Source organism: Budorcas taxicolor, chromosome 14 (assembly GCF_023091745.1).
Source record: "Budorcas taxicolor isolate Tak-1 chromosome 14, Takin1.1, whole genome shotgun sequence".
Lineage (NCBI taxonomy): Eukaryota > Metazoa > Chordata > Mammalia > Artiodactyla > Bovidae > Budorcas > Budorcas taxicolor.
In genome coordinates, this window is record NC_068923.1 from 77,557,480 (window position 1) to 77,582,454 (window position 24,975).

Here is a 24,975-nt window from a genome sequence, read left to right on the forward strand (position 1 = left end):
TATTCAAGGAAGATATTCTGGTTTTTCCTGTTCTTTTCCTCAGATTGATACCTATAGCTACATTCCAAAAGCACATTAACTATACTTCGGTTTCATCACCAATCTTACTGTTTGTATTACTGTCACCGGTTTTTATCATAGACTCAATCACTAGATTGTCAACTTTTTGAGGGCAGGAGTGGAGTTAGTTTGTATTCTCTATGGACATGTTTCCCAAATGGATCATTTTGCAAAAACATCTGTTTCAAAAGACTGTATCCTGAATTTGCCCTTTCTGTTCCAAGATAAGAACTGAACTTGACAATGATAAAATGTGGAAGGCAGCCAACCTAAAAAATGGCTCAGCTCACGAATCTAAAACAAAACAGACATTCTTTGAGAGCCAGTCACATTTATAAAAGCTATTATTTTATATGATATGTAGAGTAAGTCAACTGCTTTGTTACTAGGTTTACAGACATGGGATTATTCATTTGCCACAAGCGTTTTAAAGGTCTTAACGCTCCCATCTCCATTCCTTCCTCTCAAGGACTGTCCTAACTTCAGAGGATACCTTAGGGTTTTAGCAGAGAGTGTTAAAAACCGAAACTACCACCGCTCAAAGTAGGGAAGGAGGGGACCAGAAGAGGAAAATACTTATTGTTCAGCTCATTCTCAAAGCAGTCTGCAGGCCTTATGAAATGAGGATTTATTTACTTCCCAAGATAGTAAAGATAAAGAAGCTGAGGGTTTCCATTAACTTTCCAGGAGACTCTGAATGCAAGCAAATTAACCTAAACCATTAAGGTATTTCTTCTGGCCAAAACCTTGGACTTGAGAGAGAAATTCTGCTGGGTGTCCCTTTTAGTTATCACTAGAATGGAAGGAATGCAGACTAATTCTTGGAGCCTACTCTTGCTTCTTTTCACATGGAGAGAAACCACTCGCAACATCAAGCATTTGGTACAAAGTGAGTTCTAGGGACTAGAGTTAGCAACGTCAGTGCCAGAAGAATTAGGCACCTACACCCTAGAAATTAAAACAAATCCTTGTCTTGGTCTGGTGGTTTGATCATTTAATCTAGGGACTAGAGAGTTAGGAACGTCAGTGCCAGAAGAATTAGGCACCTACACCCTAGAAATTAAAACAAATCCTTGTCTTGGTCTGGTGGTTTGATCATTTAATCATTAATTAAATCAATGATCGGATACTTAAGGTGAACCCACAAAGAGCTCCTCACTGCAGCAGGCACTGAGAAGATAAAATCACACCCTCGGTTGCTCCCAGTTTGGTTGGTGAAAAAGCCAAGTACATGGATAATGAGATAAGAGCTAAAAGTTCCAGGACAGCAGTGTATATTTTTCCATCTTAGAGCATTATCCACCATGGTCATGAGGGCAGCACTTTTGTGTGCATTTTCTTCAGTCTTTACAACCAGCACTCAGTAAAGAGCTGAATGGGCGTCAGCTCAAGGTGGCTCTCGTGGTAGAGATTTCTAGTGTTCACCCACGCCCAGCTGCCCTCTCCTTCCAGGCGCAGAGCAGGCTTACACCCGTTAGCCCCTTGCAGTGAGACCAGGCAATGAGACCAGCTTTGGCCAACAAGCTAAAGGCAGTATTGACAGGTGTTAGTTTCAAGCCAAAGGGTAAAAGGGCAAGACTTTTCCCTGAGCTGCAGAGACTGAACAAAAGCTTTATGTTCCACATTAGTAGTTGGCCATATCCACTTGGATGCTTGTTTTTTGGTAAACTTTATTTTGTATTGGGGCACAGCCGATTAACAAGGTTGTGACAGTTTCAGGTGGAACTGAAAGGGGCTCAGCCATACATATACATGTATCCAATCTCCCTCAAACTCCCTTCCCACCCAGGCTGCCACACATCATTGAGCAGAATTACCTGTGTATACAGTAGGTCTTTGTTGGTTATCCATTTTAAATATAACAGTATGTACATGACTGTTCTTTTAAACACAGTTTTACTGGAACTTATTTACATATTGACTCCATCTAACAACAGAGTTGAAAGCTGGTTGATAGAGACTATATGCTTTGAAAGCCTAAAATATTTACTATTTAGACCTCAAAGAAAAAGTCTGTTGATTCCTTGTCCAGGTGGTGGTTATGGTAGATTATTCTCCATTAGGGAATTGCACATCCCAGGGTCTATGCCTTTGTTTAATCCCTTCCTATACTGATATGAAGCTTGGCTTTGTGACTTTCTTCAGGTAATGGGATGTCCGCAAGCATGAGCCAAGAAGTGTGAAAAAAAAGCTTGCTTTGGGGGATTTTCCCCCTTGGCAACCATGTGAGGAAGCCTGACTTAGCCTTCCTATGGAGGAAAGACCACGTGGTAAGAGAGCTACCCAGGCTTCCTGGATGAACTCCTCCTCTGCCAACCCTCCAGCCAAATGCAGCTGCATGGGCTCATCCTGCAAAAACACCACCCAACCAAACCCTCCAGATCACTGCTGTTTCAAGCCTCCAGGCTTTGGGCTGGTTGTTACAACGGGGTAGACAGAAGATAGTGAAGCCTCTGTCAACCTGGGTCCCTGACTTACCATGAGGACAAAGCCCTTGATGACAAACACTGGGATACAGCACGAGCAAAAAATCAGTGCTAGGACTGTGATAGACAGCATAGTGTAACCTAAACTAATGGAGGGAGATATCAGTAATGCAAGTAGGGTTCCAGCAAAACCTAAAACGGGAGTCTGCTTAATGCTGTGTACGTGTTCAGTCACTTTAGTCGTGTCTGACTCTGCGACTCTAGGGACTGTAGCCTGCCAGGCTCCTCTGTCCATGGAATTCTCCAGGCAAGAATACTAGAGTGGGTTGCCATGCCCTCTTCCAGGGGATCTTCTCGATCCAGGGGTCGAACCCGAGCTGCCTAAGTCTCCTGCGTTGCAGGTGAATTCTTTACTGCTGAGCCACCAGGGAATTCTGGCTTAACGGTAGCAGTAGAAATTGATACTGAAAGCTACAAAAATGGGAATTTATGTTGTGAGTGGCAAGACACTGAGTGAAACTGTTGTCTAAGATTACTTGGGAGGCATATTATAAACCTAATAGATTTGTAGCTCTAGAAGATGAGGTTTGAAAACAAAACCTTAGCAGTGTGTGTTGGCTGCTGCTGACTGCACCTGGCAATGTACTATGAAGAAGAGATGAGCTCAGGAAAGAACTGGCTGGTTTGCAAAGATAAATTAAAGAGAATAAAGAGATTCCAGAAGTCCAGAGCTTCACAAAGGCAGTAATGCTTTTTAAAATTTAATCTTTGAACATGAAGGCAGATTAATACTTAGACTTAGGGCTACACATAGGCATCAGAAGTCACTGTTGAAATTTTTTATTGTTAAAGTTACTCAGAAAAAATTTTAGAATGACTGTTTACCATTGCCACAGAAGCTCCCTTAAATTCAGAGAGAGGTAAGGAAGCAAAATAGTATAGAAATATGTCATTAAAAGGACCAAGGATCTAGTTATTAGCACATGGGATTCTCTGGAATCAAACAGATGAGAAGCCCACTGAGTTTCTGAGAAATTACTACTGCCTGATAAACTCACGAGCCTAGACTAAAAGAGTCTGTGATTGATTATTCGAGACTCAATGCGACTCCAGATGTAGCCAAGGAGGGTCTCTGAGCATGGACCCAGGGACGAGAAGGATGATGGCGAAGGAGCTCTTCCATTTGCAGAGATACAACTTAGAGAATATTCCTTGCTTCTGAGATTAAAATCCCCAAGATATGTGCTTAAAAAAATTTTGGAACTGTTATGGGTAACAGCATGTGCACGTGTCTCGTTCTTCCTCTTTCCAATCTGGAGGAGTTCTTACTATTTTTTGTCCTACAATTTGGCAGGGTGAGGGGAGCCAGTGAGCTTATAGGTCTCTAGATGAAAAGGAGCCATATACACACTAAGAAAGCATCACTGAGAAATACTGGATTTCCACTGGGGTGTGGAGACTGGTTAGCAACCTGGGGAGGAGAGTTATTCTAGGCAGAGGTTGAAGGTGGGGTTCGGTTCAGTTCAGTCGCTCAGTCGTGTCCGACTCTTTGTGATCCCGTGGACTGCAGCATGCCAGGCCTCCCTGTCCATCAGCAACTCCCGGAGTTTACCCAAACTCATGTCCATTGAGTCAGTGATGCCATCCAACCATATCATCCTCTGTCGGCCCCTTCTCCTCCTGCCCTCAAGCTTTCCCAGCATCAGGGTCTTTTCCAATGAGTCAGGTCTTTGCATGAGGTGAACAAAGTATTGGAATTTCAGCTTCAACATCAGTCCTTTCAATGAATATTCAGGACTGATTTCCTTTAGGATGGAGGTGGGGTAGCGGTGGAGAATGAATTAAGTGATTGATGGCAAAGGGGATATTTTTAATTATTATTGCAGAAGAAGCTAGTGAGTCCTATTCAGTGCTGTCATTTAGTTATTTTTGACTTTCTTCACCTCATATTGGTAGTGTGGGCGTGTGTAGAAGGTTATAGGCAACAAATAGTGACTTGCTGCTTTGACCACAACACATCTGGGGAATGGTCTGTGTTCTGTCACTCTTGTCTCTGTTGGCGCACCCAGATCAGTATGACTTTAGAAAACCACTGAGGCCTAGGTCTGCCGCCCACTTAGTACATTATCTTTTCCTACAATTACAAATAAAGGAACAGGGTAATATAACCTGTGCTTTTTACACATTCAGTTACTTTTATAAATATTAAATTTATTTACTATATTTATTGCTACTAGAGATCAGTGGAGAAATAACTCCAGAAAGGATGAAGAGACAGAGCCAAAGCAAAAACACCACCCAGTGGTGGATGTGACTGGTGACGGAAGCAAGGTCCGATGCTATAAAGAGCGATATTCCATAGGAACCTGGTTCCATGAATCAAGGCAAATTGGAAGTGGTCAAACAGGAGATGGCAAGAGTGAACGTCAACGTTTTAGGAATCAGTGAACTAAAATTTAGGACTGGAATGGGTGAATTTAACTCAGATGACCATTGTATCTATATCTGACTATATTTATATCCAACAAACATTTTAATTTTTACTTTACTGAGTAATTAGGTTATAAGGTGACACCTGGGAAATAACTGAAAGTATTCTTGGAAGTCCGTCTCTTGTTCTTTCTCTCCCATTGTCTCTCTCTTTTCTTCTCCTGACAGGCTATGTGCAATAAACCAGGGATAGTCAAGAGGGAGTTACACGGAATCCCAGCACTTCAGTTCAGTTAAATAACAGGCATTCCTATTATTAAAAGTCCTTAAGTCACCCCTCCTATGATTTGTACTAATTCCCTCTGTCACTAGGCTCCAGTCCCGATCATGGTACACTTGCTGGACTTCATCCCTCTTCAATCCTCTTTCTTTTACCTGATTCATTTTGCCCCACCTCACATGTTCACTTCTTTTTGGATGGTCAACTTTGTGTCAGCTTGATTGACCACTGGGTACCCAGATGAAAACATTATTTCTGGATGTGTCAGTGAGGGTGTTTCCAGATGAGATGAGCATTTGACTCAGTGGACTCTGCAGACTGCCTTCCCCAGTGTCGGTGGGCATCGTCCAGTCCACTGAGGGTCTGAACAGAACAAACAGTGGAGGAAGAAGGAACTTGCCCCCCTTTCCTGCCTAAGTGCTAGAGCTGGGACATTTCATTGCATCTTTTCCTGCCCTTGGACTGGAATCTACACCATGGTTCTCCTGGGTCTCTGGCTCATCTATGGCAGACTGGGGGATGTCTTAGCATGAACTGATCTGAAGAGGTGATAAATCAGGCATTGTATTTGTTCTGCTGATCTCTGGCAAAAATTCGTAAGACATTTCACCCTCTATTTTGGGAAGAAATAAATATAAATTTTACTAATTTTATGAAATTAAACTAAAATTAATAAAAGGCTTCCCTGTAGCTCAGTTGGTAAAGAATATGCCTGCAATGCAAGAGATCCAGGTTCGATTCCTGGGTTGGCAAGATCTGCTGGAGAAGGAAATGGCAACCCACTCCAGTATTCTTGCCTGGAGAATTCCATGGACAGAGGAGCCGGGTGGGCTACAGTCCATAGGGTCGCCAAGAGTCGGACACGACTCAGCAACTAAACCACCACCACCCAGATCAAATAGTTTGTAAAAGAGTATCATAAGAAGGAAAACCCTGGAATAGAAGAATTCAAGACTTGAAAGGGAAGAAGAAATTTCCATACATGCTATGGGATTGAACACTGACCCACAGAGGGAATAAGGAAGTGAGATGTGGTCTACTTGATTGCAGGCAGTGATTTGTCTTTAGCAGCCAAGTGGCCTGGAGAGACTTTTCTGGCTGGACTCTGTTTTACTCACCACTGTGGTAGCAATTGTGGAGGCAGGTTTGAGGGTAGGAAGCTTGACAATGGAGAGACTCTTTAAGTGGCTGTTGCTAAAATCTGACCAAGGGGTGATGAATAAAAGACTTGAAGTGGACCCTAGTCACAAAAAGAAGGGGAAGATACAGAGATCCATCTTAGGAATTTATGCCAGAACTTGTGGGGGAAGTGTGGGATAGGAAAGTACTGGGATGCTGCAGGAAAAGATGGGCTTGGAAGTCAGACAGTCCTGGGATGGAGTCCCAGGCCCACATGCTCTGTGCAAGTTAACCTCTCTGAGTTTCGTGTACCATCTACCTGTGCAGACTAATGACAGTATTTGTGTAGAATGCTTGACATAAAGCAGGTATTCAATACGAGTTCATATCAATGTTACTGAAGGTTTTAACACTAAAAAAATGGGGGTGCTATTAATTAAAGCAGAGACTCCAGGAGAAGCTGGTTTGAGGGAACAGAAAATGAGCCCTCTGGTTTCAGATGATGATGGCGGTTTGAAGCGTCTGTAGGTCTTTCGGGCAGAGATGTCTGGTGGGTAGCTAGAAACACAGAGTTGGGGCTTGGGAGGGATGACGTGGCCAGAGATGAGATATCTGGGAGTGACTGGATGATGGGAGCTAAAGCTTGGAGATGAAGTAGCTCTCTGAGAGAGGAAAAGAAGGGGGAAGAATTTCCAAGATAATCAAGGTAGAAAAGACTGGAGGAGGAGAAGAAAGAAATAACAGATATTCTGGGTGTAAGTCTAGTCCAAAAAAGTCTGTCTAGTCAAAGCTATGGTTTTTCTAGCAGTCATGTGTGGATGTGAGAGTTGGACTATAAAGCTGAGTGCTGAAGAATTGATGCTTTTGAACTGTGGTGTTGGAGAAGACTCTTGAGAGTCGCTTGGACTGCAAGGAGATCCAACCAGTCAATCCTACAGGAAATCAGTCCTGAATATCCATTGGAAGGACTGATGCTGAAGCTGAAGCTCCAATACTTTGGCCACCTGATGTGAAGAACCGACTCACTAGAAAAGACCCTGAGGCTGGGGAAGATTGAAGGGGGGAGGAGAAAGGGACTGTAGAGGATAAGATGGTTGGATGGCATCACCGATGCGATGGACATGAGTTTGAGTAAGCTCCAGGAGTTGGTGATGGACCGGGAGGCCTGGCGTGCTGCAGTCCGTGAGGTCAGAGTCGGACACGACTGAGCAACTGAACTGACTGACTGAAGTCTTGCTTCTGTATGTTGTTGTTATTGTTCAGTTGCTAAGCTGTGTCCAACTCTTTGTGACCCCATGGGCTGCTAGCATACCAGACCTCCCCATCCCTCACTATCTCCCGGAGCTTGCCCAAGTTCAGGTCCACTGAGTCAGTAATGCTACCCAACCATCTCATCCTCTGTTGCCCTCCTTTCTTTTTGCTTTCAATCTTTCTCAGCATCAGGGTCTTTTCCAGTGGGTCAGCACTTCGCATCAGGTGGTCAAAGTATTGGAGCTTCAGCATCAGTCCTTCCAATGAGTATTCTGGGTTGATTTCCTTTAAGATTGACTGGTTTGATTTCTTTCTCTATTACTAAAAAATACTTTAGAGATATCCCTTCTACCAAGTATCTTTGGAAGAAATGGTGATTCAACTAGAAGAAACTGTAAACACATAGAAGACTCTTGACCAGGATACTTGGCAGATGTCAGAAGTGGATGCCAATCTGCTGATATCTCTTCTGGCCCTGATAATGCAGGGGGGATAGGGAAGGTGACGGAAGTAAGCAAGAAGCCAAAACATCTGCCCCACACATTTTATAAGTCAGATAGTCCCTTGCATCGACAACCACTTCTCTATGTAAAAAGTGGGGCTGGAGGCTTATGAAGTCTCTGAAGATGATCACATGCTCTTTGAGCATTAGTGCTCAGCATTACCTCCTGTCTGATCAGCACCAAATGGGCTAATCACACATTTGAGTCCTGGCTCATCAGGGCATTTACCAAAGTGTCTCATGATATTCTTGTAAGCAAGATAAGAAATATCTTATACAGTATAGTTTAAAAGTACTTTTATAGATGCATTTTCTTATTGAAGAAATATGGGCTAGATGAAAGTACAGTCTAGAGTGTTACTGGCTGGCTGAACCCACGCATTAAGGAAGTGTCTCATGATTCACCACAGCACGTAGACCTTGGACTTGTCCCGTTCAACATATTTATTAATAACTTGGATGAACACATAGAATGCAGGTTCACCACATCTACAGATGACCTAAAGCTACTAGGGATACTTAATAGGGTGGATGACAGCATCACAATTTTTTTAAAGTGATTTCAACAAGTAGACTAGGCCAATAGCAACAAGATTTAATTTATTGGGGATAAATGTAAAGTCCTGTCACTGGGTTCAAAAAGTCAACTGTACAGCAAGTCATATGATAAAGACCTGGAGGATGTGGTTGACCACAAGTTCAATAATAACAAACAGTCTGAACTCATTAATAAAAAGCTAACTCAATCTTCTACTTTATTAATGGAAGCATAGGGAGGTAATAGCTGGTTAGACCACATTTGGAATAGTATGTGTAATTCTGGCTGCCAGACTTTTAAAAAGGAACATAACACACTAGTGCATTCAGACCAGGGTAACTGTGGTGATGGGTCTGGAAATCACATTTACTGAAGGAATGATTCAAGGAACCAGAAATATTTGGCCTGGATAAGGGAACAGTTAGAGAAGATGCTGAAGCTGCCTTCAAATAATTGCAGTGTTGCTGTATTAAGGGGGAAGTAAATACTCTGTGATGCCTCAGGGGGTTAAACAAGGGTGGGTAAATGGATGGGACAGAGTGTAGCTTGACACAAGCCAAGACTTTCTCATAATCATTGCTGGAATAAGCCATGACTGTGAAATCAACTCTGAATATTCACTGGAACAACTGATGCTGAAGCTGAAGCTCTAATACTTTGGTTACCTGATGCAAAGAGCTGACTCTTTGGGAAAAGACCTTGATGCTGGGAAAGACTGAAGGCAAGAGAAGAGGACAAGATGAGACAGTTGGAGAATGAGGTGGTTGGATGGCATCATCAACTCAGTGGACATGAATCTGAGCAAACTCCAAGAGATGGTGAAGGACAGAGAAGCCAGGCGTGCTGCAGTCCACGGGGTCACAAAGAGTTGGACATGACTGAGCAACTGACCAACAATGACACGGGTAGTTTTCTAGGGTGGGATGCCACAGAAGGGGCTCTTGCTCTAGGTAAAAGCGGGAATTAGAAAACCTCTTCTCACCTGTGCTTTCACTGACTTTCAGTTGGCAATGTTTGTAGACAGGGCTGGACTCCAAAGGACAGTGACCCTAGCTTGGTAGAGCAAAAATGACTAGGCCACATGTGAGCAGACCCAGGTTTCAGCCTGATGCTGCTTAATTATAAACCACCTAGCAGATTACTCTTTAAGCCTGAATCCTCTCATCAGTAACATAAACATCAAAATTACTGCCCTGACTACCTTAGAGCTTTTGCAGTGATCAAAGGCTCTATCTTAGGATTTACTACACTTGACTGCATTAATTTAGTTACCCCAGGTGCCTTGAACGTGGGAATTAAACACATTCAGAGCACAGGGTTTGGCCCTAGATAGGTCCTCAGTAAGAGTTTGCTGGATAAATGGATGGAAGACTAAAGTCTGGAGGGGAAAGCACTTTGTAAAGGTCCAGAGTTTATCGGAGAAGAAAACGGCAATGATGCTGGCCCCACTAAACACTTCTGTTAAGACTCAAAGATCATGAGAATTTACTGGATATTTGTAGAATTTACCTGCAAAGGGATAATTTTAACCAGCCTTTTGGGGTTTAAACTATTGTTCTTTGGCTCAGAAATTGCTTTTTATAGACAATTCAATCACTTCCTGTGGTTCTTAAAAACCCAAATCCTTGTTGGAGCTACAGGATCCTGCCAGGTTGGGCCTTGAACCGCCTCACTAGCCTCCTCCCTGGGACCCCTTTCCTCCTCTGGCCACACTGGCATTTAGATCGCTGGAAGCCATCCCTCTGACCTCCCTCTCTGAGCACCAAAACTTTGAACCTGCTCAGTCTGCTGAGAAAGTCTCCCATTCTCTTGTCTAGTTATTGCCTGTTCCACTTCAGGGCTCATACGCAGGGACTGCTGCTGCTGCTGCTAAGTCGCTTCAGTCGTGTCCGACTCTGTGCGACCCCATAGACGGCCTCCCACCAGGCTCCCCCGTCCCTGGGATTCTCCAGGCAAGAACACTGGAGAGGGTTGCCATTTCCTTCTCCAATGCATGAAAGTGAAAAGTGAAAGTGAAGTCGCTCAGTCGTGCCCGACTCTTAGCAACCCCATGGACTGCTGCCTACCAGGCTCCTCCGTCCATGGGATTTTCCAGGCAAGAGTACTGGAGTGGGGTGCCATTGCCTCCTCCGTACGCAGGGACACAGCCTCTCAAACTATTAATCGTCCACTGTATCACAGCACACCTGTACCCGCCTCTCCTTCAAAACTGTGATCAGAGTTCATAACAGCACAACCACCTGGGATTGCTTATCACCTACCTCCTCCACAGGAAATCTCCTTGAGGGAAAGGGCCATGTTCCATTTTTGTTCACTGTATTTTATGTAATCCGAGCTCCAGGTTATAATATAACGAATGGCACATATTAGAAACTCAGTAAGTTTTGTTGATTGAACGACGGAAGCATACTTCACTGTGTTTATATTAGTTAAATGGTAAATACTGTGTTTTCCGTATACCTTATCTGTCTTGAATTTTTCAAAAGAATGTTGTCTAGCTTTGACAAGAATAAGGTTTTGGACTGTCAGCAACTGAAAGCCCGTACACTATGACAGGATTCTAAAGAATTTCCCTCACAGGATCAAAATTATGACTTAAAATGATCAACATAGTGGCTGAGATAGTAAAGAATCTGACTGCAATGCAGGAGGCCCAGGTTCGATCCCTGGGTCAAAAAGATCCCCTGGAGAAGGGAATGGCTACTCATTCCAGTATTCTTGCCTAAAGAAGTCCATGGACAGAGGAGCCTGGCGGGCTACAGTCCATGGGGTCACAAAAGAGTCGGTGAGTGACTAACACTTTACTTATTTACCTCCCCTGTTGTCAGGCTTCCCGCACTGTCATTATGGATAAGAGCCCCAGCTGTCACTGCGGGGCCTCTGTCCCCACCCAGGTGTGAGCCAGGGACACAGCCCCAGAAAACCCACACCCATCAGAATTCTTAGGTCTTCTCAGTAACTCTTGATCCACAGAACACTTCTTTGTGTAACTATAAAGTTATTCTCTGCACATTTCCTCTCATATTCCACCTCAAAATTATACATGACATGGTCTGATTTACAAAACCTGGGAGGCACCGAGGGGGCATCTCTGTGATGGACAAAAGCTAGAGGAGTTTTCTTCTCTGGGGCATAATGGAGACTTTTTGGGGCTTTAATTCTGCTTTTGTTAGGTCAGCTTTGAAATCCACATCATGAGCCCAACACCCAGGGCTGAGGCAAGGCTCCTGGAAGACAAGCTTCCTCCTACTGAAGGGCTGCTTCCTTTCATCAGAGGACACGGCTCCCCACGCACCCCTCCCCCAGTGATTTATACACCCTTGTGTGTTCCCAGGGAGACGTCAGCAAGGGTCTGAAACGAATCTTCCTCCAGAATAGGAAGTGAGCCACGGTCTGCAGGACATATGGCTCACAGCTCCTCTAAGATTAATGGGAACACGAAATTCTGCTGGGTCCTCGGACCGGGGGTGATATGGGTGTTGGAAAGAGTACCTCCTCTCAGCTTTGAAGTATCCCCGACTACAAAGGTTTGAGAAAATTTAGAGTGAATGGGAACTCCCAAAATAAGGTTTGGCAGGCAGATTGCCTATTGTAAAGCATTCCCTAGACACACATAAGCAAGGCTTCAGACACCTTCGCACGGATGCAGGGCAGTTCAGGGGCCTTCGAGAAGCTGGTGATGCTTATTCTGTAATGGACGGAGACTGGGAAAGCCTCCAGAGGTCGTGCCACCCCTGTGGATTTTCCCTGGTCATCACCTGAGCGCTGCGGGGTGAACATCACACCCCTCCGCAGTTTGGAGCACCACAAGTGCAGGTCTCCCAGGTGAGCGGGGCCCCTCCTGCACCTGCCCATGGCCATGTCCTTCACTGTTTCCACAGCCACGCTCTCCCCAGGCCCCCACCCTTTCCCTCTCTCTCTCAGCAGATGTGCTCTACGTTCCCTGATAAACTTAGGGCCACTGGGTATCACTTCACTCCATTTCCCCTCCAGAGATCTCTACCTACCCCTGTGTGCCCATCCCCACCTCTTTCCTACCATCAGAGAAGAGGGCGTGGCCCTCCTGTTCAAGGAGAATTATATTCCCCGTGCTTTGAACCTGTCTCTCTGGCGATTCCTTGCACATGTTCTCACATCTCCTCCACTGACTCCTCTCCTGCAGCATATAAAAGGCTTCCTCTCCAGGGATCTCATTTGTTTGTTCTCCACTGTCCTTGCACTCTCTCTGGACTGTAACTGCTGATGTGATCTCGCCTGCCCGCTGCCCACCATCTTCCATCCTGCAACCTCTCTCTCTCTCAGGGGCTTCCTGTCTCCGCCCTGCCCAGCTCCTCCTCCGGCCACTCTCCAGCTCCTTCTGCTCCTACATCACACTCACATGGCAGAGGTTCCCAAAGTCAGGCCTGGCACCCTCTTCTCCTCCTTGACAAGACCTCTCTTGGTAGTCTCATCTTCTCTTTCATTCATTGATTCATTTGATATGTCTTCAGATCTCACTGTGTTGGCAGGCATTCTGCCATAGGCTGTGCATGAATAAGGCAGAGGTCTGACTGCCAGGAATCTTGACTTGGTAGGAAATCATTTACAGAAGTAAATGTGATTAAATGTTAAAAATGTTATATGAGTATGTAGAGGGTCCTGGGATGGGTAGGGACTTCACAGGGGTGTAGGGAGAGAACCTCTTGAGAGATGAGAAAAATGTGCCAGCAGGACTGGGAAAGTAGGGGAGTTAAAGAACTTCAGGTAAGGAAGTAGCATTCAGAGCACAGCAGTTCAGAGCACATGCCGTGGAGTCAGGTAGGTCTGGATAAAATCCTCATCCCTTCCCTCGTAACATGTGGGAATTAGACCATGTTTCTTCGGAGATCTCAAGTTTTCAGTTCTGTAAGATGGACATGACAGTCCCTATCTTGTCTGCCTGTTTCACAGGTTAGAGAAGAATGAATATAAAGTGCTTAGCACAATGCCTGGCATACAGTAAGTGCTTATTAAGGGATAACCATTATTATTACTGTAAACACATTTTTAATTTTAATATGTTTTATTACCATTACAATAGGACCTACTTCATAAGCTAGTTGTGAAGATCAAATGAACTAACAGATGTGAAGGGACTTTTAAAAAGTACAGCACAGGATTATTCAGCCATAAAAGGGAAAGATGTTCTGACACATGCTACAACATGGGTGAATCTTGACGATATCATGCTAAGGGAAATAGGCCAGATGCAAAAGGATGAGTGTTGTGTGCTTCTCCTTACATGAGATGCCTGCAGTAGGTAGGGTGAGAAAGCACAGGAGAGGTTACTGTGGGTTGGGGAGAGGGGGGATTGAGGAGTTACAGGTTTATAGTATCAGCTCAGGATGATGAAACATTTCTGGAAACGGATGGGGGTTATGGTTTTACAACACTGTGAATCTATTTATTGTCACTGAATTGTACTGAAAAATGGTAAATTTTAAGTAGAGCAGAAAGGGAATTCTAGGCCCCTGAGCCATTTTCAACAAAAATATTATCTCTAACATCTTGAGCAAGACAGGGACAAATCAGAACATCTGATCTGTTCAGGGTTTTAAAACTGTACTTGCATTTGCAAAGTTTCATGTACTGCCAGGAATAATATGCATATTTCAAAATTAGTATATTTTCAAATGAGGTAATGAATCCAGGGTTGATATTATGATTGTCTTAAAATCTGGACAGCTGGATTACCTTTTACATGAAGAAGATTAACACTTCCATTTCATTTTTTACCTGGGTTTAGACCCAAGATGGGCTTGTTTAACCAAGTGTTCCCCTTTCATACATAGTTGTATAGTATACTTTGGGGATGTACTTCCCAGGCGGTGCTAGTGGTAAAGAACCCACCTGCCAATGCAGGAGGCCTAAGAGATGCAGGTTGGATTCTTGGGTTGGGAAGATCCCCTGGAGGAGGGCACGGCAACCCATTCCAGTACTCTTGCCTGGAGAATCCCGTGAACAGAGGGGCCTGATGGGCTACCTTCCATGCGGCCACCAAGAGGTTGGGCACGCCTGACGCGACTGAGCAGCAGCAGCGTACTTTGGGGATACATACTTGTGTTTGAGAATTTATAGCCCATGAGGGTGTAAACGTAGGTACACATGTGCCCTCACACAGAGACAAGACAGTCAGTGTTTAGAAGCAGACAATCACCAAAACCTTAGAAAAGGGACCTTTTCTCCAGGCTTTGGCAGGACGTGTGGGTCGCTGACCTGTGTCCCCTGATTGTTGATGTCGATGGCGTCACTCCACTCGGCTGTCATTTCCTCCAGCAATTCCACTCTCAAAAGGAGGCTAGGAAGGAGGTCTCTGGTCTTGCAGTCTGGATAACTGGAAATCTGATGATACAGCTCATGATGAATTGAGCACTCAGGAGGAATTTTTCTGCAATAAACTTCAAACTTCGGAATATCTAAAATTAAAAAAAAAAAAAGGCACATTCAGACTTAGGCCTTGAAGACAAAGACTTAGGGATATTAAATGTAATGTGGCAAGAGAAACTTCTCAAATAAGTTCACTTTTACTTAAGGATCACAGGCAAATACTAAGTCAAAAACTTCCAGACAGAATATAGGTTTTATATTATTTAAATTCAATACTATAACATATACCTTTAGTATTTTCCTTTATAAGTATTGTCACTGGACATCTGTTGTGGAAAATTATTCGAGGACTAGGGTCTTCTGAGAGGGTTAAATAAGTCACTCCAAGGTGTTCTTGATACGTTAGTGCTATTGCCCTAGAATAGAATCAGATCAAATAACAGAAATAGCTTAGAAAAAAATGCATGATTTTTCTTCTGGTACATATTTATTTAGATTTGCAATATTCAGAACCTCTGTAACACCCTCCCTCTTACACATCAGAGAAAATGTTTTCCAGACAATGGAGGCCATCCGCTCCTCTATTACCTGCCAGACACTAATGATAGGTTTACTAATTTTTTTTCTGACAGCAGTAACATTTTTTATCATAAAATATTCAAAAAATATGTAAACTACTGTATAGCACAGGGAACTCTGCTCAATGTTCCATAAACAACCTAAAAGGGAAAGGAATTTGAGAAAGAATAGCTACATGTGTATGTATAACTGAATCACTTTGCTATATACCCGAAACTAACACAACACTGTTAATCAACCATGCTCCAATATAAAAAGAATTACAAACATAAAATAAAATTAAAAAGAAACCCATAACTTGTAGTACTCAGAGAGAATCACAGATATCCTTGTGCTAGCTTTTCCTTCTGTTCTTTTTCGCTCTACATACATGTGTCTTAATCTCTAGAGATGGGGTGCCTTCCTCCTCAAAAGTGCTTGGTAAGTTTTGGTAAAGGAGGAGCCGATGTGTTTCTAGAAGGATGACTGGAGAATCTGTGTACTTGCTATTTTTAATTCTCAAGGTAGGCAGGTTCAGTATGTTTGCTGTCAATTTTCACAAATCACCGTACTTTATAGGATCTCCATTTTGGCTATCAAGAGCAAAGCAGTATTTTCTATTTGGCCTCAGAGAAACTGCTGTGTGGGCATAGGCTGCTCTCTGCAATGGACAGAGAAAAGGCTCCAATTTAGACTGAGAGACTATCAAAAAATATTTCATATCAAATCAGGAAAAAATATCTCTCTGAAGTTTAAATTACATGGACTGGTTGTTCAAATTAATCAAAGAAATCAGATTATTTGCCAAACGTGGCCCTCAGTTTACACTGATTATAAGCGGTCAGTAACACACTAAAGAGTTTCTCATTCACTATCTATTCTGTTTGGCAGTGTGAGTTCTTCCCAAAGATTGCATTTGTCTGAAATGCCAAGGTGAACTGTTGATTTGGGAAAATCACATTAATAACACCATCATATGTGCACTGTAGGATTGAGGAGAGGAGAAGAAACACTTTCACAGTATAGTCTTCGGATCTTCTCCCAGCCTAATTCTGGAAGAGCCAGGCAAGCTGACCACAGAGAATGTCTTATTGATAACCAAGAGAGCTGCGGTCAGGACTAAAATATGGTACTTTTGCAGTCATGAAATTAAAAGACGCTTACTCCTTGGAAGAAAAGTTATGACCAACCTAGATAGCATATTCAAAAGCAGAGACATTACTTTGTCAACAAAGGTCCGTCTAGTCAAGGCTATGGTTTTTCCAGTGGTCATGTATGGATGTGAGAGTTGGACTGTGATGAAAGCGGAGTGCCGAAGAATTGATGCTTTTGAACTGTGTTGTTGGAGAAGACTTTTGAGAGTCCCTTGGACTGCAAGGAGATCCAACCAGTTCATTCTGAAGGAGATCAGCCCTGGGATTTCTTTGGAAGGAATGATGCTAAAGCTGAAACTCCAGTACTTTGGCCACTCCATGCCAAGATTTGACTCACTGGTAAAGACTCGGATGGTGGGAGGGATTGGGGGCAGGAGGAGAAGGGGACGACAGAGGATGAGATGGCTGGATGGCATCAGTGACTCTATGGACGTGAGTCTGAGTGAACTCCGGGAGTTAGTGATGGACAGGGAGGCCCGGTGTGCTGCGATTCATGGGGTCGCAAAGAGTTGGACATGACTGAGCGACTGAATGAATGAATGAGTATCATAACTGGGCTTCCATAGTAGCTCAGACGGTAAAGAATCTGCCTGCAATGCAGGAGACCCAGGTTCAATCCCTGGATCAGGAAGATTCCCTGGAGAAGGAAATGACAACCCACTCCAGTATTCTTGCCTGGAAAATTGCATGGACAGAGGAGCCTGGCAGGCAACAGTCCCTGGGGTCGCAAAGGGTCAGACATGACTGACTAATGCTTTCACTTGTCACTTTCAATCTAATAGCTAGCTCAATAGTTATTTACATTTACAATAAACATTTACATTAAATTAACAACATCTTAGGATTTTAAACATAAATTCTAAGTGTTTATTATAAATTTTGTGTTTTAGTTTTAAAAATAAGTTTGTTTTCCATACATAGGTTCACACTGCTTTCAAAATACTTCCTGAAACTTACCCTGGAAATGCTGTATACACTAACTATATCAACACCAACATCCTAGATGTGATACTAGGTTTGTAAGATGTTTTGTAAGATGTTTCAACTGGGGGAACTGAGTAAGGGATCCAGGGGACCTCTCTGAATTACTTCCTATAACTTCATGTGAATCTAAGATTATCTAAAAATAACTCTTAGAAAACATTTTTTAAAATTGATTTATAATACTGTGTAAGTATACAGCTCAGTGATTCAGTTATACATATTCTTTTAATACATATATTCTTTTCCCTAATATGTTATTACAGGGTACTGAGCATAATTCCCTATGCTATACAGTAGGTTCTTGTTGACTATTTTATGCACAGAAGTGTATATGTTAACCCTGCCCTTCTAGTTTATCCCTCCCCACCCCTCTTTCCCCTTTGATAACAATAAACTTGTTTTAGTAACAACAACAACTTACCATACTTCTCCAATCAGGATACAAGGACAATCACTCCTCTTGAGTTGGGGATGGAAAGTGATTATAAAATCATGGATGCTTGTGAATGTTGTGAAAGAAGGGATGTGTGTAGGGAACAGAGCCTTAACTATTAAGGACAACTTGATTTAGGAAGTTATCTTTTAAAATATTACTACTAGAAATCTCTATATACATCAAAGTTAAGATGGCTAAAATCTTAGTCTATAAATTCATAATCACAAAAAAGGTACTTCTCATAAGGTTACAATATGCTTTCTTTTGTACTTTTTTATATATACCATAAGTAAGCTATTCCCGACAGCTACAGAAAGGATGTACTGCATGCCAAACAACCACAAAATAAAAGTCCAGTATGAACGAACCATTACATGTCTCTGGTTTGATTCTGTGGTTGTTATTTGCATAATTGGTAATTGGTAATTGGAGTAACTTGCGTGCAGGAACAACCACAGAACAGAGTCTTCTGTGACTTGTGTTTATCTAAGTTATCTCTCTTAATGACTTGAGAAAAATTCCATTTTGAAATAGAAGTAAAATACGGGAAAAGAAAAAGGTTTTCCAGCTTGACTCTCTCATATTTTACCCCTTATTTCTTATCACCTGACAGAGGCTAGGAAGCCATAGGAGAAGGGAATCTTTTCATTATGATAGACTGTGGCTACTCTATGGTACAAACACCATTCCCCCCTAATAAAAGCCACATAAGGGAAAAATCTCATCCGTAGTTCACTGGGACAACCCATGTGTGATCCTCACATTTGTCCAGTTGTATGCAAAATACAGAAGCCATGAAAAATAAAAGCAAAAGTTAAGTTTATATGTGGTGAGCACTGCCAACTATTCTCCTGTCTCTCCCAGCACATGGATGAAGCAAAGAAGAGCATTCACAGAAATGTAAAATACCTGGTACAGAATCCATTTTCCCTGTAGTTCCCCAAGGGCACTGCCACGCTCTGTCTGGGAAACTCCTGTCTAACTAGAGCTGGCAGGCTCCAGCACTGGGAGCTGTCGGCGACGGCGGTGGGAGAAAAGGCCAGCAAGACCTGCTTCTGCAGCAGGGATGCGTCCAGCGCAGACTGGCCGAGGTCGGGCATTAGGTCCCAGCAAGGAAGGGAGCTGGATCTCACAGCAGGCTGCTCGCCCCCCGGGCAAATGCTGAAAGTAGCACTGTCTGGAACGTGAAAATACTGAAGAAAGACAAGACAAGGCGGAGAGAGCACAGTTACACAGTCCGACACAGAAGCTAAGCTTCTCCAAAGCACTGCTTCTAAGAAACCATGACACATATTCTCAGGAGCGGGGGGGAACATGGGAATATTAGATATCCTGTTTCCATGAGGAAGCCCGAATGAGACAATTACAAGCAGCAAGAGCAGAGTCTGCTTCTCTAGGCATAAGGAAAATGATAAAGCTGATGTGATCTGAAGGGGTGGGGGTGCCAAGTTCTCCATCTCCCCCAGGTACTGCAAAAAAGCCAGATGCCACGGGGCAGAAATGCTGTGTGTTGGGAAGGGAGTCGTTGTGGAGAGGGTGTGGCTGGACTGAAAGGGTGGCACCCCGGGGGGACCGTGGGCAGAAGCGATCGGAATGAGATGAACAAGGGGAAACCAGAAGCTTGGAAGACAGATGTTTCCGAAGGCTCATCCTGAAGGAGTAGGAGACCCTGACCTCCTGCCCTCAGCTGGAGTTCCACATGCTTTCTGGCACATGAGACAGTCTCAGGACTTAGGGCTTAAAGAGGACCTGGAGGGATAATTTATCTGAAGCTCCCTGTTCACAGCTGAGGAAGCTGCTTCCCAGAGAGCAGATGATGGCATGTGGCATCACAGAGCCAGTGTGTGAAGTGTGTGGCAGAGCCTGGCCGGAAGCCAGGCCGCCTCCTTTCCTCTCTGCTGTGTCTCCCATTGTTCCAGACCGTCTCCCTGAGTGGGGAGGGATGACCCTGTCTCAAACAATTCCCACACCTGCCTGAAGTGGGGTCAGGGCTGAAAAATGGGGGCCCCTCAGCTGCAGAAAGGATGAGGGCCCTCCCCTTCTCACGAGGAGCCCACTGGGATGCTGGTGTGGAGATGGCTGCCGGCAACTCTCTTTTACTGAGTGCCTGGACTTTTTTTTCTCAGATTATCTCACTGAACCTTCACCCAGACCCTGCAAGGAATGCAAAATTATGCCGCTTTTCAGAGGAGGCAGTGCCAGTGTGGAGGGCGCTGACCCAGTGCTTTGGGAAGCCTCTAGGGTGGGGAGAACTGGGAAAATTTTCAGGGCACACGCTGGTTTTTTCCTCAAATCCTCACCTACCATGCAATTACTGTTGACCTCTATTTCCCAACATGGGGCTTCTGGTCACCTATGTATTTTAAATCAATACTTCAATGAACCAAGATGAAATTCTATTAATCTGCCATTTTTATAAATCCTATAATGCACTGCAGGCTTAGAAGAGTTAGACTTTCATCCTAGTGTATTGTTCTAATGTAATTTTTAGGAGCTGCAAGTATGGGCTAACAATAAATGAGGATGAAAGTAAAGAAAAATAATACTTTTCTGCGTGACGGTTTCAACAGCATAAAACAACAGCATACCACTTAGCATATTCTGTTTGTAAATCCTTTAAAAATATCTCCTACTCTCTTAAAATAAAACTGTTCATCTGAACTGTATAAAGCATAGAGTAAAAAGAAAAAAAAAATCCTTCTTGGATTCATTTTCTGCATATTCTGTCACAGAGATGTTAACATAAATGAGCTGGTACATTTTCACATTTCCTCTCCTCCTGGACAGAGCTCAGTGCTCCCAGATCTGGGGCTCTGTTGGGGCTAAGCCTTCTGCACACACGGCTTCTCTGCGAGGCAGATGTTCTTTTCTGCAGCCTCGCAGCCAGCCCTGAGGCCAGCTTCCCGCCAGGGCGTTAGGAGCGCTGGCAGATGTGCTGGCAGCCTGCAGCCGCCAGGGCGTCCGGATCTGCTGCTTGGGAGCCTGTCTCCTTGTTAATGACCTTGGAAGCGCTCATCATGACACCACGGTTTTAATGAAAGTACAAAGAAATGAATCCTTCACCTATATTTGGTGTTAGATTTTGCTCTGTTCTGGGTTAAAAAAAAAAGTTGATCCTTACCATTACTGATTTAAGAAAACTTATAGATTAAACAAATTCATGGCTTACCTCCTTTCCAGAGTGGGGTTTGGTGGCAGTTAATTGTGGCTTATAAAATATCTGATATGGTGTGTTATTGATTATTGTAGTCTTATCTTCAATCTGAATAATCTGTATGCCTTGTTGTACCATGGAAGAAATGCAGAACTGGCACAACTGCAGAACAATTGAGCAAAGAGTAATTCTTTAAATATCATATGGTATATAAAAACTTCTTTTTTTTTAATATATATTTATGTGGCCACCTCATCGTTTTGGCTGTCCCAAGTCAGAAAAAGAAGGGATATTTCATCAGAGTAGTGCAATTCAGAGTGAATTACACGGATCTGGTACCCATGTTTATGAAGATAAATGCAAAAAACATACTTAAATCAGTTATTTAACTAAATATAAGTGGTATGTGCTTCTCAACATGAGTCTTTTCTAAGTAGTATATGGACGCCAGTTAAAATAATACAGTAAGGAATCACATTAAACTATGTATGAAGTACTGTCTAGACATCTCGATGGTACACACTATCATGGTAATAATATTTTTAAAAGGTCATTTTATCTACTGGTTTGCCCAGGATAGTATCAATTTTATCTTTTGTTCCAGAGTATTTAGTAGAGTTCCCTTTTAGTCTCAAAATTGTCTTGGTCACTAGAAGGAATCACTACTCTTCAATAGGGTGCTTTAGCACTCTGGTTACCTCTGCCTTAAGAGTGACAGAGACTTGTTTTTGAGTTATTTAGCCTATCTCCTCACAAAATATTTATTTATAAAAAGCGCTTACACATAAACAGATGCCACTAGTCAGATGCCACTAAAGCACTCAGTCCAGTATTCCGTCTCACGCCCATGGTAGCAGCTAACTCACTGAATGTGTACAAGGGCCAAGCGGAGTTCTGAGCACTTTAATGATGAGGACAACGATGAAGCAAACAGTAACAACTCCCCTTATATACTGCATTCTTGTGCTCCTGTTTAAAGTATTTTATGCATATTAACTCACAGAATCCTTACTACACCTCTATGGGGTAGCTACTATTATTCTCATTTTACAGAAGAGAAAGAATGAGACACAGAGGTAAGCAACCTGTCCTAGGTCACAAAGATAAAGAGGGTCTAGGGGTTGGAATTAGAAGCCATGTAGACTGGTTCCCTGGTGCTGCCCTTAGCCACTGTGTGTCTCATCTCACTGTCCCACCACATTGTATGAGGAACCGATGCTCAGAGAAGACATTACTTGCCTAAAGACACCCATCTAGTAAGTGGTAATGTTCTCCAAGTATGGTCTGGGAACACTTCAGGATGTGGTCTTTGACCTTTCAGGAGGCCCCAAGGTCAAAACTAATTTAAAAATAATACTAAGATGCCATTTGTCTTTTACACTGTTTCACATAAGCATACAGTAGAGTTTTCCAGAGGTTCTATGACATCATCACAGATATGTCATCATAGGATGATGTCATCATTCTTATGGCTAAAGACATGTTTATTTGTGAATTCTCATGCTTAAAATTTTTTATATTTTAATTTCTAATTTGACAAAAATCAAATAGATATAATCCACACAAACAAAAGCGTTTTGGAGGTCCTCAGTACTTTTAAGAGTATAAAGGGGTCCAAAGACTAAAAAGCTTGAGAATCACTACTGAAGAAAAAAGAGATATAATGATATATTTTCCAACTATATTTTCATTCATTCATTCACAAACATTTATCTGTATTTATGTGGCCACTTCTGGAGGTACTGGGTGTTTGACTGTGAACCATAACTTTCCAGGTTTTGATGGTAGTTCTCAACTTACAACTATTCAATTTCGGGTGATTCATGCTTACAGCCCTTTGCCATTCACACCCATGTTACAGAATTTTGGCCGGCAGAGGATAAACATATGTTGCCCAGACAACTTTGAGGAAATGGATACCAGCCTTGAATACTGAAGATCAACTTCTTTGTATCAGAGAAATTTATTTTTAAGAAGTCACCAAATGACCCTAACCTTTTTGAAGAGGCTCTTCAAAGATGCCTGTCAAAATCTGACTTCTCCTCAGAGAAAGAGCACTCTGAATTACACAACTCTGATGGAGTGCCCTTTCTTTTTCTGACTTGGGACAGCCACAATGACGAAGATACCATTAAGCACAGCACGAGATTTCTAGATGGTATACTATGGTGCTGCAGTTTAATGTGATTCGTTAGTCTATTATTCAGCTTAACTGGCCTTCAAATTCTACTTAGAAAAGATTCATGTTGAAAGCACATACCACTTATATTTAAGTAACTGATTTATGCATCTTTTTTTTGGCGTTTATCTTCGTAAACACGGGCACCAGATCCCTGTTCAAGAACACTACTCCCAGAGCTTTTCTGGTGGCTCAGTGGTAAAGAATCTGTCTGCTAATGCAAGACACACTGGTTTGATCTCTGTTCGGGAAGATCCCACATGCCTCGGAGCAACTAGGCTTGTGCCTAACTGTTGAGCCTGTGCTCCAGAGGTGGGGAGCCACAACTCCTGAGCCATGTGCTGCAACTACTGAAGCCTGAGCACCCTAGAACCCGTGCTCCTCAACAAGAGAAGCCACCACAATGAGAAGCCCCTGCACCACAACGAGAGAGCAGCCCCGGCTTGCTGCAACAAGAGAAAAGCTCGCTCAGCAACGAACACCTAGGACATCCAAAAATAAATAAATTGTTGTATAGTCACTAAATCATTTTTGACTCTTTGTGACTCCATGGACTGCAGCACATCAGGCTCCTCTGTCCTCTACTATCTCCCGGAGTTTGCTTAAGTTCAGGTCCATTGAGTCAGTGATGCTATCTAACCATCTCATCCTCTACCACTCCCTTCACCTTTTGCCTTCTGTCTTTTCCAGCATTAGCATATATATGTATGTATGTATGTATGTATGTATGTATGTATGTATGTATGTAAAGAATCAACTCCCTCTTAAAACGTTGGTTCTATGGGAGAATTAGATCAACCTACATCCTTTCACTCAGGATACCCTTTCCAGGAATATAACTTTTCTTGCAGGAGCCTCTGTCCTTTCACTCAAAACCCAGAATATTAGCAACTCTACTTCCTGCTCTAAAATGAGGAGGCCAAGTACAATTTGTGGATATTTTGGAATAAGTTCTTTTTTCCCTCCACATACGATAAATCAAGTGACTGCTGAGTGTTCTGAAATAGAGTGGTTATTGGATAAATTATGTGACACAGCTTTTATCACTGGTAAAGGAAAGGAAAAAAGAAACCCTGTAAAACAGAAAGGTCTAAGAAATCATGTGTTGCACTATTATAAACTGTTTGGAACATATAATACTAAAAAGGGATTAGAAAAGAAAAGGGAAGGCTCATTTTAAACAAGTTGAGGGGATGGCATGTTATTCCCAGCTCCACCCTGACCCCCTACTACTCCCCATCCCAGCCAAGAGCCAAGCAGACTTTGAGAGGCTTTGACCCTACCTTCTGATGTCCTGGGAAAGCACCAAGTCTTATTTCAGCATGAACAAACCCTTCTTCATCCAAAGACACAACTTCACCATTGCCTCCATCTTTCCACTTTGGAGAGGTCAGGTTGTGGGCCAGTTTAATGGCTACTGACTTGTGCACAGTGTTCGTATTTGCCCAGTATATTCCAATTTGAAAAGCTTCCTGGAAAAATAATGTCTCAATTATAAAACAGTTTTCTTAACTTTGATATTTTTACCTCAATTCATAGGAATTTTTTCTATTATAGGT

The 24,975-nt window shown here is 42.9% G+C and overlaps 1 protein-coding gene across 1 annotated transcript in view; it reads right to left on the reverse strand.

The window, feature by feature from the left end:
• VPS13B (vacuolar protein sorting 13 homolog B) overlaps positions 1-24,975 on the reverse strand; it is a 775,227-nt gene that overhangs the window by 28,963 nt on the left and 721,289 nt on the right. Inside the window, exons 49-53 of the mRNA XM_052651420.1 lie at positions 24,700-24,888; positions 21,253-21,399; positions 18,993-19,276; positions 15,240-15,367; positions 14,841-15,040 (exon numbers count right to left, since the gene is read on the reverse strand). Of these exons, the coding sequence (XP_052507380.1) occupies positions 14,841-15,040; positions 15,240-15,367; positions 18,993-19,276; positions 21,253-21,399; positions 24,700-24,888 (948 nt within the window). The remainder of the gene's footprint in view (positions 1-14,840; positions 15,041-15,239; positions 15,368-18,992; positions 19,277-21,252; positions 21,400-24,699; positions 24,889-24,975) is intronic.